At 39.6% G+C, this 17383-nt stretch overlaps 1 protein-coding gene across 6 annotated transcripts; it reads left to right on the top strand.

The window, feature by feature from the left end:
• The first annotated feature begins 6017 nt into the window (after nt 1–6017).
• Nucleotides 6018–16405, top strand: LOC104612317 (enoyl-CoA delta isomerase 3-like). 6 transcript variants are annotated; one of them, XR_016082955.1, is made up of 3 exons: nt 6018–7242; nt 8895–9723; nt 15710–16405. XR_016082955.1 is itself a non-coding variant. In XM_088899075.1 (2 exons), the coding sequence occupies exons 1-2, from the start codon at nt 6549–6551 to the stop codon at nt 15739–15741; spliced, it is 726 nt and encodes a 241-aa protein (XP_088755201.1). In that variant the 5' UTR covers nt 6018–6548; the 3' UTR covers nt 15742–16405. The 6 variants fall into 6 exon arrangements, 3 of the variants coding, with proteins under 3 accessions (XP_088755201.1, XP_088755200.1, XP_088755202.1); XR_016082956.1 differs by lacking the exon at nt 15710–16405 and adding an exon at nt 14565–15188; XR_016082954.1 differs by lacking the exon at nt 15710–16405 and adding an exon at nt 14614–14753.
• The last annotated feature ends 978 nt before the right edge of the window (nt 16406–17383 follow it).

Here is a 17383-nt window from a genome sequence, read left to right on the forward strand (position 1 = left end):
ACCTAGCCTACTGTGAGGTTGGGTGCCAAGGAGGGAGTTGCGATTGTTGAAGCTGAGGTTGCAGCAGCTGGGGAAATTGCTGTTGATACTGGTACTGAGAGACCTGGTGCAGCACGTGATGTTGGTAGATCTGAAACTGTTGCATTTGAGCCTGCATGGCCCGCATGCACTGCACCAAGTCTTCCATCTGGTTCGGGCTGACTTAGAAAAAGGCTTTTTGAAGCGTTTCCCACAGACGGCACCAAATGATGTAGCGCGACCCGGTCACTCCTAGCTGGCACTCATGTGGCTCCTAGGAGATACCTGAGATGAGGAAGAAGAAGAATCCCTAGGGAGTTTACCCGGTGGGGATACTCCGATGCTTAAGTTAGTACTCTGAGGGGAAAGCAAAAGGAGACGAAGGCTAAGAGTGTAGATAACGCGTTCTCACTATATTCAAGAGATTAGAGGTTTTCAAGAAGAAGTTTCTCTTCTGCCCTGAGGGCTTTTATAGGGACACTCACGTCAGATCGGGCATAACTGCCACTGGGCTCCTGCTACAGCTGTTACCTGCCAGGGCTGCGCAGGTGGCCGTTGTGGCGTACGTCTCGCTCGGGTGAGTGACACGTTTCCAAAGGGACAGGCACGCCCTTTCCTGCTATGAACATGGACGCAGACTGCCGAAAGGACTGGGACTGCACCCTCAGTAAGGGATATGGCACAATCTGACCGGTACGGTCTGTTAGTCGGAAGCTTCCTGGGGAGTGCTCATGCAGCTCATTCGCAAGCTATTCTGTAGCGGGCTTGGAACACTCCAGGGTTACCCTTAGTAGAATTGGTCCTAGGGATGGCTTGTTTGCTTGGAAGCTCGGACGAGCTAATGACTTTAGCTCGCGAGCTAAAGTTGCTTCGGAGTATCTCTTCAAAGGTAGCTCGGGGAGCCCGGGGTTCGCACCGTGGCGAACTCCTTTCGTGAGCTACAATGTAGCGAGCTGCTTCGTAGGCCTGTCACTTGGTCGTACCAGGCTACAACGCTGAGCTGTCGTTCGTGCTGAGTCAGTGTCCATGTGTCACCGTTTCATAGGCTGGGTCAAATCGTCCTCCATCAATTACTAACGTCCTCTTGTTGGTTCCTGAATAACCATTGTAAGTTCCTGATTTACTAGTGCGAATACTTGGGAAGAAATCCATGTCGTTGTAAGTTCCTAAATAACCTAAGGGCAATAACGGTAAAACTTGCTTTACATAGGCCATCAACTATGGTGTTATATGTAGTTGGGGATGGAGAAACATTGCTTAGGATCATATCGCAGAAGATTTTGTTAGCTTCTACCGATTGTCCAGTTTTAAAGAAACAGATCATCAAAATATTGTAACTCTATATGTTAAGAATGATATCATTTTGAAGCATTTCTTCGAACAAATTGAGACATAGTGGTAGTAAGCGATACCTGGTGGCACCGACAATCAAAGCATTGTAAGTAATGGCATCTGGGTTGATCCCAGCTTCCCTCATTCTATCAAGAACTGCGTATGCTTCATCAACTCCAACTAATCGACAATAGGCCACAACTAGACCTATTCATAGGTCGGGCCGGGTCGGGATCTAGTCGGGCTTTTGCTCTTTATTAACATAAATTTTTCAGGCCCGAGCCCGACCCTCATAAAAAGCCTGAAGCCTGGGCCCGAAGCCAAAGCCCGACCTGCGAGTCTGAGCGTCGGTGCCCTCTGAGGATTGAGAGAATGGTGTTTGCTGAGTTTGCCGATTCTTGCGAGTCTGAGAGTGAGAATAGAAACTGAGAAAGTGAGAAGATAGAATATGACAACAGTGTCGGCCAGAGAGAGAGAGATGATCTAGATCTTGTGGTGCCAGTCGCTGGTGCCTAAGTTCGCAGAATGAAAACAGTGCGCCTGGGTTCTGGTGGCGCCAGCTGGAGAGAGAACTAAGAAGATAGAAGACCTAGTTCTAAGAAGAGAGAGAACTGAGAATGAGAAGAAAGAAGATGAAAACGGTGCTGGCTGGAGAGAGAGAGATCACCGCCGAAGAGAGAGATGACTACTTCTGGTGGTGTCGGCCGCCGGTGACTGAGTTCGCCGGTTATGAGAGTTGAAAGGGAGAAATGAGAGCCGCTTCTAAGAGTGAGAGTGAAAAAATGGAATGAAAATAAAATTTTTAAGTTTTTAGGGTTAGGGTTAGACAGTTTAGGAAAAGTCAAACTGGGACGGGCTTTTTTAACAAATCTCGAGCCCGGCCCATAAAATAATCGGACTCAGGCGTTTAGGCCCAAGGTCAAGCCCACAAGCTAAAACACATGCTCAAGCCCGTCCGGGGGCCGGGCCAGGATGGGTCAGCCCGTTGGGCTACCCGGCCCATGAACAGGTCTAGCCACAACCAATTTATTGTAGGTTACCACATCTGGGAGACACCCTAGTCGTATACCATCAATTAAAACCACTTGCATTTTTTCTAATTGTCACACTTTACACAAAGAAGCTACACAGATATTCATTAAGCAAGTCAAAAGTCTAAGCAGAAATCCAAACATGTATGAGATGAGAGCATTCCATATCAAACGGTACTAGAAAATGTAAGAATAACTAAAGAAAAGCATCCAAGCTTTTGGAACAAAAACAAAATTTGCCCTAACTTCTCTCTTTTTTTCAAATCGGTACTGGAAAAAACATCCAAAGCAAATTTCTATTCCTTGATAGTTTCTGCATGACTTTTTTTTCATTTGTTTTCCTCATAGCTTCTTTCTATGATCATATTTGGCCACGTCAACAAATGTGATGTTACCTCCGTAATTCCATTTTTGAAATCAAAGTTGGTTTAAGACTTTAGGTACTGTAAGACTTGTCACTTTACAGTAGTAGTCATTCTTGTAGAAATAGAAGAAATATGGTATCGCCATGGAGGCTTCTCACCTATGGAGTGGGGTGGGGTCGGGTGGGGTGAGTGTGTGAGACCACTTTTTCCTTCTGTGTAAAAGAGTCAAAATCACTTATCAGGTTTACTATGAACAAACCAGTGATACAACAATATAATATGATGGTATCTATATTTTTAAAATGTGAATTAATAAAAAGTAAGTAGACCATATAACGCCTTTAATGTCATTTGTTTAAATTTTGATGTAACAAGTAAACATTTTCAAATACACTTTAGTTGGATTGTGTAGTTTAGGGAAGTAAATGATATCCCTCAAACTAAGAGTTTACATCATCTTTAAAATCTATTTATTTTACTTTAATTTCCCAAGTCTCTATGCCCATCATCATAAACATCCTCTTTTTATTAGGCCCTATTCATTTGTTGGTATTTAGCAAGGGGTAAGTTGGTTAAATAGGCAATTGACCACACATCTCTACATTCACATGTTACTATATTGGGTCCCACCGTAAGTCAAGATAACGGAGAGTACCTATTACCTCAACAACTAATACCCTCTTAGAGGGTGGGTAAGCAACTTACTCGTGCACTGATAATGTTCCTCTCTCCTACTTCTCTTTTTACTTGGGTAAATAACTTATATCACGCAAGAATATTGGAATCGAACTTACCTAGACAAGTTTTACTTAGGAAACATTTTCTTAGATAAACTCATTTACATAAGTAAGTTGAAACGAACGGAGCCAACTTAAGGTAAAAGACTTAAGCGTCCCTTGGCTTTTTCTCCAAAATATTAAAACTTCCACTCTCTTTTCAAATTGGACTAAGACCTCCCCCATCATATGGCATTATTTGATAAAGACCTCCCCTCCATTAACAATCCATCAACATGTGGCTGAATTTTGTAAATTTTTTTGAAAAAACCAATATTATGCCTCTTTTCATACAATTATATGAAGGAATCCTTGAAGTGAAGGTTGAAAAAATGAGTAGGATGTAATCTCATGAACAACAAGAGGACACAACACTGTTCATCTAGTTACATGTGACCCTCTTCTACCCAACTGCATGAGATAATCCAGTAGCCATAGGACTTCACGGCTAATCCAGTTAGGCTTCCTTCATTCTTGGAATTGAGATGTGGAATCATGGCCTTAGATTTATTAATATGTCCCCACCATGATGTCACCTTATCTCATTGAAGGTGGGGTTGTATCAAATTTTCAGTACATCACTTTGATTTCCTTGTTTCAATGCAACATTATATCATAGCAAAAGTAGTACCAGACTGTGAACTGGGCTACATATCAGAATGGACACGCTAGTGAATTGATCCTAAGGGTGGAAAATGGATGGGTTAGGTTGAGTTGGGTAAGGGTTGAATACAAATCCACCATGACACATCATCAATCCTTGTTAATGGGTCACAATCCACCCATATTTACCTACTTGACCCATTCATATTGACCCAATTAAGTCCACCTAAGTCCTAGCCCATGTCAAGTTGTGTTTTGGTTTGGTTCAAACTTTGGCTGCATTTGGATAAGTTTAGGATTTGTGCTTTTAAGGCCTAAACGCATAAAGCATCGATAGGCTTTGTGCTTTATGTCTTAAAAGTGATTTGGTTTTAATACTATAATGATTTTGAGAGAAATCCTTACCAATCATGACAACTTGAATCTATTTGTTGGCCATGTAAAAGGATCGGGATTTGGTCTTAGAACAGGGTCTGAACAGCCATTGCAAACCTGTATAACCAATTAAGAGTGAATGTTTCGGATAGGTTCTACTCAAAACCAAATGAGGCCTGCCTTGATTGGTCATGGTGGAGCCAACTTGAAACCAAACTTGCATTGAAATAAATTCCCGAAAAAACTTTAATAATGTTAAGATTTAAACTCAAGCACTCATGGTTAAAATGATTCTCACTAAACCATTAAATCACTTTTTTATAATATTTTTCGGTCTATATTTTTATGTGTATGATAAATAATGTAAAAGATAATATTTACAAAATTTAAATAATAATAATAATGATGAATTTTGAATTATATATTGATATATCATGATAATTTACAAATTAAATTACTCAATTTAATCAATAAAGGTAGTAGTAGCAAATAGATCGGATCTTATTAGATTTGAATCAGGATATATTTGTATCAGTATCTAATCTGACACTATTCATGGCAGATTCCAATCCGATCGGATCTGACAGGCCTCAATCTGAATTCGAATCCTATCAATAAGTCAGATCTTCGGATTTGATATGATTTGACTTATTTTCTTTAAAAATTAATAAATTATTAAAAGAAAAATAAAATATACCAATTTAAATAAAGAAAAAAAAAACAAAAAATATAAGTATTTTTAATTATTTTCAACATATATATACATGTTTTTATAAAAAAGTAAATGATATAACAAATTTTAAAAAATGCAATATAAATAATAATATTTATAAATAAATAAATAACATATATATGTATTATATATAACATAAATCGGATCGGATAAGGGTGACCCAAATCCAATCCAATTTCTTATCAGATCCTATTATCCAATTTGAAGATTCAAATAAGGGCAACCCAAATTTGACCAAATAGGATTGAATCAGATCGGATCATCCGATCCATTTACACCCCTAATTGACATTCAGTTTTATAAATAATATGTTCTATTTTTTGAATTAAGGCTTGGTTTGGAAAAAGTACAAGTGCAAATATGTACAACATAAATATTACATAGAAAAGATAAGGTTTTGCACTTTACATATTTGCATTTGTACTCCGCTAAAGAAAAATTGATTCTAGAGATAAAACAATGGCAAAATACCATCAAAATTGGGTAGGTTCAATGTTTGTCGTGGATCCAAAGTAAACCGATTTATACTCGAGTTGAGATCACCTACCAACAAAATACTTTACAACACCATCCCAAGACGTCGAAACGATATAGCATGACACATCTCATCGTAGACCGAGACCCACCATATAGTACCCGCCATGTGTACTCTCAAGTGTGTTGGAATGTATTTTGTTGATGGGTCCGGATGTAGTAGGCAGGTTAGGTAAGCACAATGAGTGAACATATAATATCTATATGACAGATATCCTAGTTAATGAGCCTTTCGGTTAGATAGAAATTATCTATTATTTTATTATTTTTGTCAAAATAATTAAAAATAAAAACAATGAATACGTTTTATTAATAATTGGGATATGTGTCACGTTCACTCATTCTACTTACCTAGGTGCCCACTACATTCAGACCCTTGGTGGGTGGTGACCCCGACTTATCAGGATTCGTTATACAGATTTTTATGAGTGATTACGTGAGAACTGAATAACGAAAGCACCTTGACGAAACGTAGCAAAACATCTGGGGATTAGTCTTGACAGTTGGAAACGTCGTGACGAAAGTAAACTCTCGTGAGTGGTGGCTTCCTTGAGAACTGGGAATGTTGACTACCCGCCAGACATTACCCAGAAAAAAAACACCTACCTGTGGACTAAGACTTTTGGCCAGAATCGTTTCTCTCCGTCCAATACGCAGAATCTAAATCACAACCGTTGAAAAAATTATCCTCAGGAAAAGCATGGCTTTTCCGATTTCCACCCATAAATAGTTTGGCAGAGAGAGTGAGAAACGACATGGGCGTGAAGAGAAGACGACGGCCATGTGCACGTTAGAAAAGCGCGGTAACAATTTCCTTCTAACTCTAATCGGTGACGATGAGCACCGGTTGAACCCCAACCTCATCGGCGAGATTCGGTCAGCTCTAAGCCAAGTCCGTGCACAGGCCAAGCGCGGTTCGGTCCTGATTGGCCAGGGTAAGTTCTTCTCCAATGGCTTCGATCTCGCTTGGGCTGAGTCCGCCGGGTCCGGGTCCAGCGGCTTCCTCCACCGGCTTCAGCACATGGGCGACGGTTTAAAGGCCATCATGGTTGACCTGCTCTCCCTCCCTATGCCCACTATAGCAGCCGTATCTGGGCACGCCGCTGCTGCCGGATTCATGCTCGCGCTTAGCCACGACTACGTCTTGATGAGGAAAGACAGGGGGGTCCTTTACATGAGCGAGCTCGACATCGGGCTTACTCTTCCCGACTATTTCATAGCGTTGTTGAGAGAAAAGATCCAATCGCCGATGGTTCGGCGTGACGTGGTTCTGCATGCCGCGAAGGTGAAGGCCGAGGAGGCGATCAAAATGGGGATCATAGACTCGGCACACGATAGCGCGGCGGAGACTCTGGAGGCCGCACTGCGCATGGGTGAGAAATTGGCCTTGACCGCTAGGAAGTGGGATGGAGGGGTTTATGCCGAGATACGGAAGTCGTCGTTTCCGGAACTTTGTAGAGTGCTCGAGCTACAGAGTAAGACCATCGTCACACCGCGTCTTTGATTGAAGAATAAAAGAAACTAAATAGAAAATCTCAGTGGTAGTTTCCGCCTCCGGCGGTGCTTTGGTTCGTCACGCTTTTTTTTCAATATAGAATATAATTTGGGGATTTTACGATCCACTCCATTTCAGAATTTATAAATTTATCGTACAATTTGGATCAATATCAAGAGAGAAAAAGATGATAAATTCACGGAGGATGGTGTTTATAAGGAAGTTAGGCGTAAATACATTTGGAAAAAAAAAATCCCAATTCTGAGGTGGATTGATCGGTAAAAATCCCATATAATTTTGATGGATAGTCTTGGACCATTGATTGGATAACACAGTTTCGTCGTCTGGTAGCTGTCCTTGTTGTTTGTGAATATTAAAGGGGTTTTTAAGTTTACGATTTTACTGTTTGGAAATATTTAAAGCTTTTTGTGGTGGAAGGAAATATTGAAAGTTGAGAACCTGATTATGTAATAATTTGTGGACTGACATATAATTCTCAAATCCAATCTCATTACCACCAAAAAAATAGGGAAAACAGGGTCAGAATTTTGTGCATATAGTGGGGTATTTGACATTTTAAATGTTTATGGATCTGGGGTGGAATTCAGAAATATGCATTGGTCCTGTCCTTACCTTATTGAAAAATATTTCAGTAAGGTTTGTATTTGGTACCATTCCCTTTTATACGTTTTTTTTGTTTGACGACCCAGATGGTTGGACCGTTTGGCTTGGGAACCATTCAAGCAATCAGTTCCGTTTTACCCTAAACCTGGTCTTTGGTAAAAAACTGTTGAATTGGTCAATGATCCATTGATTCGAGCGGTTGAACTGTTGATCCATTTGACCCATTCATTAGTTATTGGCCTTTTATTTTAATTTTTTATTGGAACGGGCCATTTGTTCGAACTGGACAATTAAACTATTAACCCAAAAATCGGTGGTTAGAATGGTTCCAGTTCTAAGTCAATTTTTAAAACATCGGTTTGCAATGTAGCATTTTACATGCGTCCCATTTCTTAAGCGTTTTCAATTTTATTTCAACTGATTTTTTTTTTTTTTTGAAAAATACCTAAAAAATCTTGTTTGATGGAAATGCAAGCTGATTAGTCATTTAAAGTATTTTGACTTGCTTTTATAACAATTTTATATATGAGTGAGCAGATGGCTAGTTTCTACTTGGAATAAATGGAACTGACATCAAATCAACCTTTAATTGGCCCTATTCAATTAGAGTAAGGTAAGTTCTAAATTCTTGGAATAGACTCCCAACTAAGTTGATTCTAGAGTTTAGAGATTTACCCTACCCAAATGGATACCACTATTCAACCACATCACAATAATTACTCCACACCTACTACCATTATTGAAAGATGACAAATCACCCCAATTCCCTTCATATTTATACGGTGTATTGTTGAATTCAAAAATCAATATTTATTCTATTATATGGAGGTATAATATGTTGCAATACTTTAAACATTGCCATCAATCGAGCATGGTGTAAATGTGAGGCAAATTTGAGTCCCAGGAAGAAGATTAACTTGTATTATTAATATAGTATTCTGTTTGCCTTTTTATCATACTAAGATTTCATTTTAAGGCCCCTGATTAAAAGAATTGAACCCTTTTCAGATATGTCCGATCTGGGTCCAGTTGGCCTGATATGATCTTACCACTCATCTTAGAATGTCCAAATAACCCAAATCTCAATCCCCAAATCCTCAAAACTCATTATAGATCTTATCTGATACCCTCTGATTAGTTTACCAAAATACCCTTTAAACCAAATTCCCAAAATACCCCCGTTCCAGATTACCAAAATACCCTTTGAACAAATCCCCGTAACACTTTCCTCTTCTGAATTACCAAAATTACCCCTTTGACCAATCCCTAGATTGCCCTTGGCCTAATTTTCAAAATTGCCCATCCTTCCAAAATCCCCCTAAATTTCCAAAATACCCTTTAACCAAAATTACCAAAATGCTCTTGACCAAAGTTACCCAATTTACCTCCTTTTGACCAATACCCAAACTACCCCAACCCAAATCCCAAAATACCCTCTCCCCTAAAATTACCAAAATATCCCTTCTCCTAAATTCCCAAATTACTCCAAGTTTGCAAAAATACCAAGTTACCCTTCTTTCCCCAATTTACCCCCAACCCTAGCCTATCCACCTAAAACCCCTTTCCTCTCTGTTTTTGTTTAGAAGACCCCTTCCTGAGGGGAGGCATTGTTTGTTCCCAATGAGTGGAAGGAGGTCTTGAGAGAGGAGAGAAGATTGTGAGAGAAAGCTGAGAGAGGAGAAAACAGTCGAAGATCCTGTCTCAGTCCGCGTCAAATTCGAAGAGAAGAATTGCTTTCATACAGCCCAAGTAGAGTTTCCATCGCTGAAGGAGCTTCATCGAGAGGCTGAACTTTCCCTTCCCTTGCATCACCGTTTCTCATTTCACGCCACAAGAGGTATATTTCGATTACCTCGTATCTTCTTTTAGGGTAAAGTTTGTAGTTGCAGTAGTTGTTTTTGTAATAGACGTTCTTGCTTTTGTTTTTTTTTTTTTTTTTAGGCTTGGGGGTTCTCTGGGTGGGGACTCTGATAGAAAGGGGGTGAGGAAGTAGTTTCTCATCCTTTTGCTCAGGCCCCTGCATCCAAAAGGGGATTGGTCTGGGAATGTAGAAGGGAGCATTCCTTCGAGCTATTAGAGGATCCGAATCTCCAATCTATCTTCTGCGCGAGTTGGGATAAAGGGGTGCCTAACCCCTTCCCTCTCTCTTTCTCATCTTACCCAGGTTTGTTTACTTTGTTTGGGTCGAATGATAGGGAGTCGCCATTAAATTCAAGTTTATTTTTGAAATCCAATTCTGGGAGACCCATCACTACCAGTTATGTGTTTCTGATGGGTGGCGACTCCTTACATTTGGTCATGAGGTGAACCGCCGGAGCCGGATTTTTCCGACGTTCACAGAATGGCGACTCCACTGGGGAGTTCTGAGAACAATGTGAATACCATTTCCAACGCCGGTTCCCCTTTTGGGCAATCGGTGTTACTCTTAAACAACATTCTGGTAATTGTAAGTTTCAAGCCCTTAGTGGTTTCTTTTTATTCTGCAAAAAAAAGGAGTAAAGTACAAAGCAATTATGTTTGTTTCCTCTAAGTTCCCAATAGCAGTTGTTTGTAATCCAATTATCATACATGTCCATGTTATTGTTTTCCCGAATCATTTCTTGATTTGAGGGAATCACTATTGCTGGATTTCAGAATTGGCACACAGACCAGGCATATCTGTGAGAAACTCAGACTTGGGGCATGATGAAAAGAAGTATCTGGCATTCTTAAGTCCGGTTTCAATCTTGTCTATAAGTTGATTTCAGATTGGGTTTGTCCAGGTTGGATGTGAATATAATCCCAAGGGTAGATTCGACATTGTTTTATGTTTATCACTTGTCCTATTCCTCAGACGTCAGCTGCCTTCATCCTAGGGCCTAGGCTTAGGGAAGACTAAACTAGATGGGCTTTTATGGATTTGGAAGTCATGCAGGAAGGCTGATACCAGGTTACCTCAAGTTCTGAACATTATTATGCAGTCTCTGTAAAGTCACGGGACCGAAACTTTGACTTTGGGACCACCATTCTAGTCTCCCTTCATTCCCCTCTCAGATTGAGATGGCCGTAGGTTTAATTGATAAAATACCTGTGCAGTTAACGGCTAAAGAGATTTAGGTTTGGGGCTGGATTGCCTTAGCTAGGCCTCTATGTTTAATTTCAGTCCTGGTTTCTTTATTGTAAAGGTAAAAGTCTGAATTCCCCTGTTTGAAATAAATGCTCTTGGGTCTGAAATAAAGTGTGGATCCTTACTCTTAGAAGTTGGCTTTTGGTTTGGGCAAAATGAAGGGAAAAGGGAGTTGGGTACTAAAGCAAAAACAAAGTGTCATATCAATTCAGACTTGGATAGGAAGTAGCCTCCTTGGACCCTTCTAGGTTGCTGAAGTATGGTTGCTTGAAAACTCCTTTGGTGACTGATATTGCCTTATGTCGAATAAGTAAAACAGTAGGTCAATTGTGTGAAAGGATGGCTTCCTTCCCAATATGTTTTAATGGTAAAGCATCTGCTGTTGGTGTGTGTTGAAATCTTTAATTTGTTTGTTTAACTTCAATAAGTTGAGCTTCATTTCGCGATCTTTTCAAGATAAAATGTTGTTTCTAGTCTTCCCTCTCTTTTAATTCCCTTCTTGAGATCCTTGGAATAAGGAAGGTGATTCTTGCTCTGGGCTGAGGTCAACCTTCTCTTTTGTGCCCAAAATTACTATGGCACTTTCAGCAAAGCTCCAATCTACAGGGTGCACTAGAGTTACTAGTCACATTCCTGTTTCCCTTAAATTCCATGATTTCTGAGTGTCACTGTAGCTTAGATTGTTTGTTGAGTGCAAGCTTATGTTAAATGTTTCAGTCTGAAATTTGAATGCTAATGGTGGTCCAGTTTTTGCATTCTAATTCAAGGCTTGAGTTTGGGACCTTCTACCTACAAGTCCGGTTCCCTTGACTTCTTTTGATAACATCACAAGGTCTGATGCCCAAACCCCTGAAACTGATTTTGAACTAAGACATTGATTTTTCACTAGTGTTTTTGAACTGTGCTGTCTAGTGTGCTTATTCCATTGCGGTGGTAAGGACATATAAGGACGAGAGAAACATGGCCATACCAGCCGCACTAGATAAAGAGTGATTTTTTTTACTAAGTTTGAAGTGGTGCATGTAAAGTAAGCTTTCTGGGTTGAAAGTAAGGGCGTTGCCTAGAATGAGAGTAAGCCAGAATCTTGTTAGCCAGACCTTCAGCAGCTGTGTCAAAGATGTTTAAACTTGTATCTTAATGTCAGAAGAGTCTTGACCTACTTGTTTGAGTTGTTTATATGCAGTTCGGGTAAGCGGCTCTAGGAACTACGGGTACAGGTTACTCAACCATGAGAGATTGTTTCTAGTCTGACCTATTTGAGGCTAGTTCTTTGTTGTAGTTGTTGGATCAATTCAGAGAGTTAGCTTTAGGACAGCTACAGTTCTAATCTGGTGTTTGCACCAAACAACTAGGAACCGGCTTAGTCTGTTTCTTTTTTCCTTTGAAGTCCGGACTCTCTTAGTGATAAGTGGGGTATTAGTGCACAGCATTCCACAGAGATGTCTTCTTGTAATAATTTTCATTTGGGGATTTAAAAAATGTCTAGTTAACCTCTTTTCCTTGGGAGTAAGTGTCTCTTTTGACTTAAAAACTGGTTTCAGACTTGTGCCAAGTGTCCTTCACTGAATTGAAGTTGACTTTAGGCCTAGTATAGAGCTCTGCTTTAGAATAAATGGGTGTTTCATTGCCCTGAACAAGCTCCATCCAGCATTCCAAAACAGATCTTATACTACTCTGATTTAATCTCTCATAGGTGGACCTGAGTGGAGTTAGTAGGTGATTACATGTTTAAGGCCTTCAAGATAACAATCCTAAGTTGGGTGGTGTTTCAGAACTGAAAGGGTGGTAGACCTAGGGTTCAGCCTCTGCGCAAGAGGAGGGAGTATTCCTACGGTGATAAAACTGTAAAGTCATCAGTAATTGGAAGTTCAATTGTCATACGCCATTTTTTTAGGAACCAATGAGTAGGCTGACAGCAGGTTCCCCTCGAGGTTGAGCATCACCGTTCAGCCCCTGTGAAATTGTAGAACTGGAACTTTCCCGCCTTCATTCCCCTAGTTCCTTCCTCTCAAGAAAAAAAAAAAAAAGAAAAGAAAAGGGAAAGCCTTGAGTATGGAGTAGCAAAGGCTATTGTTGGAGAGCCAAACAAACTTTAAGTTGTCTCTCTAAAAGGTTTGGCTTTAGTTTTTGGGCATAGTCGAATCCCTCTTCCAAGTTGACTTCAAGATTGCTTAATAACTTGCATTCCCATAGTATCAATAATTTCTGATTGCCTTATTCAATTATGCACTTTATTGTCTTGCCCTTATTCAGTAATCAGTATATCTAAGTGTGGAATCTCTCTCTCTCTCTTGTTAGATAGGTTATTCTTTTGGTTTTATGCAAGTTTGGATCTCCTGCCCACGAGAACTCTGCCTACATTTATCACAGCCACACATGGAGAACATCTCATCCTCTGTATAGTATTATGGAAGGGGATATTTTCCCAATTCACAGGGGTAGTGTATTGTGGGTAGGCGTGGGCAGAGTTCTCGTGGGCAGGAGATCTAGAGTCGTTTCATGCTGTTTACTTCATTAAATAAAGTAAATAATAGCAGTCATGTTTACATGCTTTGATAATATGTTGTTTAGCTTATGTTTATATGATGCACAACCACTTGCGCATTGTATTTCATTTTTAGTTATTTAGAAACCTATTGCCCTATTAGGTGAGAGTTTGGTACACTTGGGCCATCGGGTGCATCTGATGAGGCCGGTGGAAAGCTCTCGGCCAGTCACCAACCTGAGAAGCCCCTACGGGTGGAGGTTTGAAGACTGATGGCCTTTCAACCATGATCTATATATCACACTCCAAACCCATGCACATCATTTAAGCCTAGACTCTAGGGTCAACCACCTTGTGTGTGATACATTTGCATGATTAATCTTAGAGTGTCCCAGATTAGGAATGGAAAGCCACAAATACAAAAATGATAAAAATAAATAAAAAGACAGAGAGAAAATTCAGAAGAAAAGTTAAAATACAAAAAAGGGGGAACATCCAAAATTCAAAAGAGAAAAGAAAAGTCAAAATAAAAAAAGGAGAAAATCTAATTACCTTGTAGGCTTCAACAAAAGCAGCATTTGGTGATCAGTGCGTCCACTTTGCTCATCCAAGTCAATATTATTGTTATTTTTTGATAGATAAGTCATATTATTAATTAATGATTGGTTTTCTTGATAAATTTATCTTACAAATTTGTCTTCAAAGTAAATAGTACATGAGTGTAATTTATACAACGTTCTCTAATCTTTTGTCTTTGGATATTCTGAAATTCTACCAATGTTTGGTACATACATAAATGAGACAAAATGTACCAGCATACAGTAAATGTGTGGGAGAAATTAAACATGAATTGTCTAGCCAATCTTTTACATATATTTTATAATTTAATGGAAGCATATTAAACATGAATTGTCTAGCCAATCTTTTAGTAAATCAAATTGTTCACCTTAATTTTTTGTTCTTGATATCAAATTGTACAGAAATATATTCTATACTCTATTTATAAATTTATGCATTATATATATTTACTAATTATGGTTCAGTAATTTGCTTCACCTTTTATATATATTTACTAATTATGGTTCAGATTCCTGATCCCTCCTGTGTTTTATGCGGCATGGGTGCTGAATCTATAGATCATTTGTGCATTCACTGTCCGATCTTCTCTTCAATCTGGGGACATTTCTTCAAGAAACTAGAGGTGTGTTGGGCTATGCCTAAGTCTGTGAATGAGCTGTTTATGAGTTGGAGATTGGAGGGTCTTAGCAAGAAAGGCAGGCTTGTTTGGATTACTATTCTGCAGGCTGTTCTTTGGTCCATTTGGATGGAAAGAAACAATAGAATTTTCTGTAATCAATCTAAAAGTCCAGATGAGATTGTGCAGAAAGTGGTGGGGAAGATTTGCTCCTGGGTATTGGTGAATGAGGAGTTCAAAAGTCAGAATGTTTCTCTCCTTCTTTGTACTAAATCACGGATGTTCTTGTAATATGTTTTGAGCTCAGGAAGGCCTAATTGGCCTGAGTCTTGTTGTATTATAATTTTTGTACTAGTTTCAAAAAGTCAGAGAAAATTACTTGGGACTGCCTCATTTGGAAGTCTCTTCCTACTCATTGTTCCAATGTTGGAAATGCAAAACAGCCGCCATGTTTTTGATTTCTCAATTTCAATTCTAAGATAGTTTATTTGGTGTGGACAATAATATCAATATCAATATTCTTTTCTCTTTTAATTTCTGAACAAGAATTGTAGGTTGTTTCTTTAATGTTAAAACTGCCCTTCATTAAATCAGTACAAATCTGACAGTTAGTGTCAGCCTTCTGTGCATCTGACCACCAAGAATGGTAGTTTTTTTTTCCAAACTAGGTGGCTGCAAAAAAAGATGGTAGTTTGTACAATGGAAGATAAGTTACAAGGCCTCCATTAAAATTTATCGACTTCTACCATTTTGGAACACTGAACTAGCAATGCTGGTGCTGGTATTTTTGTCTTTTTTCATTGAGGTTGTTCTGTGCTATTTTGAAATGTTAGGCAGTGAATAGGAACAAACTTCTGAATAAGTTACTTGACAGTAATTTTCCCAAGTTAAGGAAAAAAAGAGGCTTTACATGGGCCTTCACACATGGGGCAAACAGAGGGCTTAAGGCTTTATCTAGAGAGAATTTAAGATGATATTGATGCTTTTCAACATTTCTTCTTCATACCCAGTCTCTAACCTTGTAAGGTATTTTCCAGGGGCCTTGGAACATTCCTCATCCACCATGTAACTAATTGTGGGTCTCCCTCCATAGACATCCTATCATGGCCATTGGATGCCGATAACTCGTTCTTGTGTACCAAGGTAATAATTTTCCTTACCAATAAAAAAGCGGTAACAATCGACTTGTGCAGAATCAATTGTATGGGCAGGTCATAAATATGCTATATTATTACCCTTTCTAAAAGCTCCTGCAGTGTTACATGGGGAACATCCATCAGAGTTTAGCTCAGTAGAGTTCACTCTAACTGGTTGAATATCACTGGTGTCTTTATTTTGTGAGAAGACCTGACCATTATACCCACTTTGTATTAATCAAATCAATTGTGATCCTTCTGGAAATCTGCAACGTAAAAGAGGATTTGGAAACATGTTCTTAGAGGGAAAGGACTTGGGCTTCTAATAAAACTTTACATAGAAGGCTCATCTGCAAGCTGGACACAGAAAAGTAACAAGGTAGAGATAAAGATATTGGGGCTTTCTGAATTTTAGAATGTGAAAAATTGGTTTTGAGGATTGTCAATTAAGTAATGCATCTGTAACTAAATTATTCATTTTCACTACTTTGTCCATTTTGAGATTTGTTGTTTTTATTGTATCCTGAATCCTGATAACTTTAAAGTTGTACTGGTATTCTCCCACGCTTTAAATATCCATAAACCTTAAATCTTAAATAGGACAATAAGATGAAAATGTTTATTAAAAAACTATAAGATGAAAGCGCAGAACATGAATCTTCAATACGTGCAGTACTTGTATCATCATCATCTAAGCCTTGTCCTAACAATATGGGTTGGCTATATGAATTCTGTTCTGCCATTTCATTATGTTCTTTGACATATAGATTGTTAATTTATGTTCCCTTAAATCATTCTCAACACTTCAACCCATATCGGTTTCGATTTTGGTCTGAATTAAACATATGATATGCTGCAATGAAATATATATCATGATGTATTCTGAACTGTGCGATGTAGTTTTGATTTCTCGAATGAACATATTGTTAACTTCAACTTGCGATGAATCTCGATTGTGCTTATTATATATATACATATATACATATACATATACACTCTACTAAGCCCCGGCAACCCCAGGCACTCTACAAAGCCCCGGCAACCCTAGGCACTCTACAAAGCCCCGGCAACCCTAGGCACTCTACAAAGCCCTGGCACCCTAGGTATGCTACAAAAGCCCCGGACACCTCGGGCACCTCAGTAAGCCCCGGCAACCCCAGACACTCTACAAAGCCCCGACACCCCAGGCACACTACAAAAGCCTTGGACACCTCGGGCACCTCAGTAAGCCTCGGCACTCCAGGCACACTACAAAAGCCCTGTACATCCTAGGCACCTCAGTAAGCCCCGGACCCCCAAGCACACTACAAAAGCCCTAGACACCCCGGGCACCTCAGTAAGCCCCGACCCCCTAGGCACAGATAAAGCCCTGGCAACCCTAGGCACAGATAAAGCCCTAACAACCCTAGGCATAGAGAAAGCCCTAGCATCCCAGGCACCGATAAAGCCTTGGCAACCCTAGGCACCGCCAAAGCCTTGGCAACCCCAAGCACAGCTATACCTCCGTGTAACCATTGGAGAGCTTCGTCGATAGCAGGTATGACTCCTATCCAATTTATAAATACATATACTCTG

Source organism: Nelumbo nucifera, chromosome 2 (assembly GCF_055504915.1).
Source record: "Nelumbo nucifera cultivar China Antique chromosome 2, China Antique-T2T, whole genome shotgun sequence".
Taxonomy (NCBI): domain Eukaryota; kingdom Viridiplantae; phylum Streptophyta; class Magnoliopsida; order Proteales; family Nelumbonaceae; genus Nelumbo; species Nelumbo nucifera.

Excerpts from the sequence above, each read along its gene's own strand:
- LOC104612317 (XM_088899074.1), top strand. The coding sequence starts at position 6,549 with ATGTGCACGTTAGAAAAGCGCGGTAACAATTTCCTTCTAACTCTAATC. Across the intron at positions 7,243-14,613 it reads TAGAGTGCTCGAGCTACAGA|ATCATTTGTGCATTCACTGT; the intron begins GTAAGACCATCG and ends CTGAATCTATAG.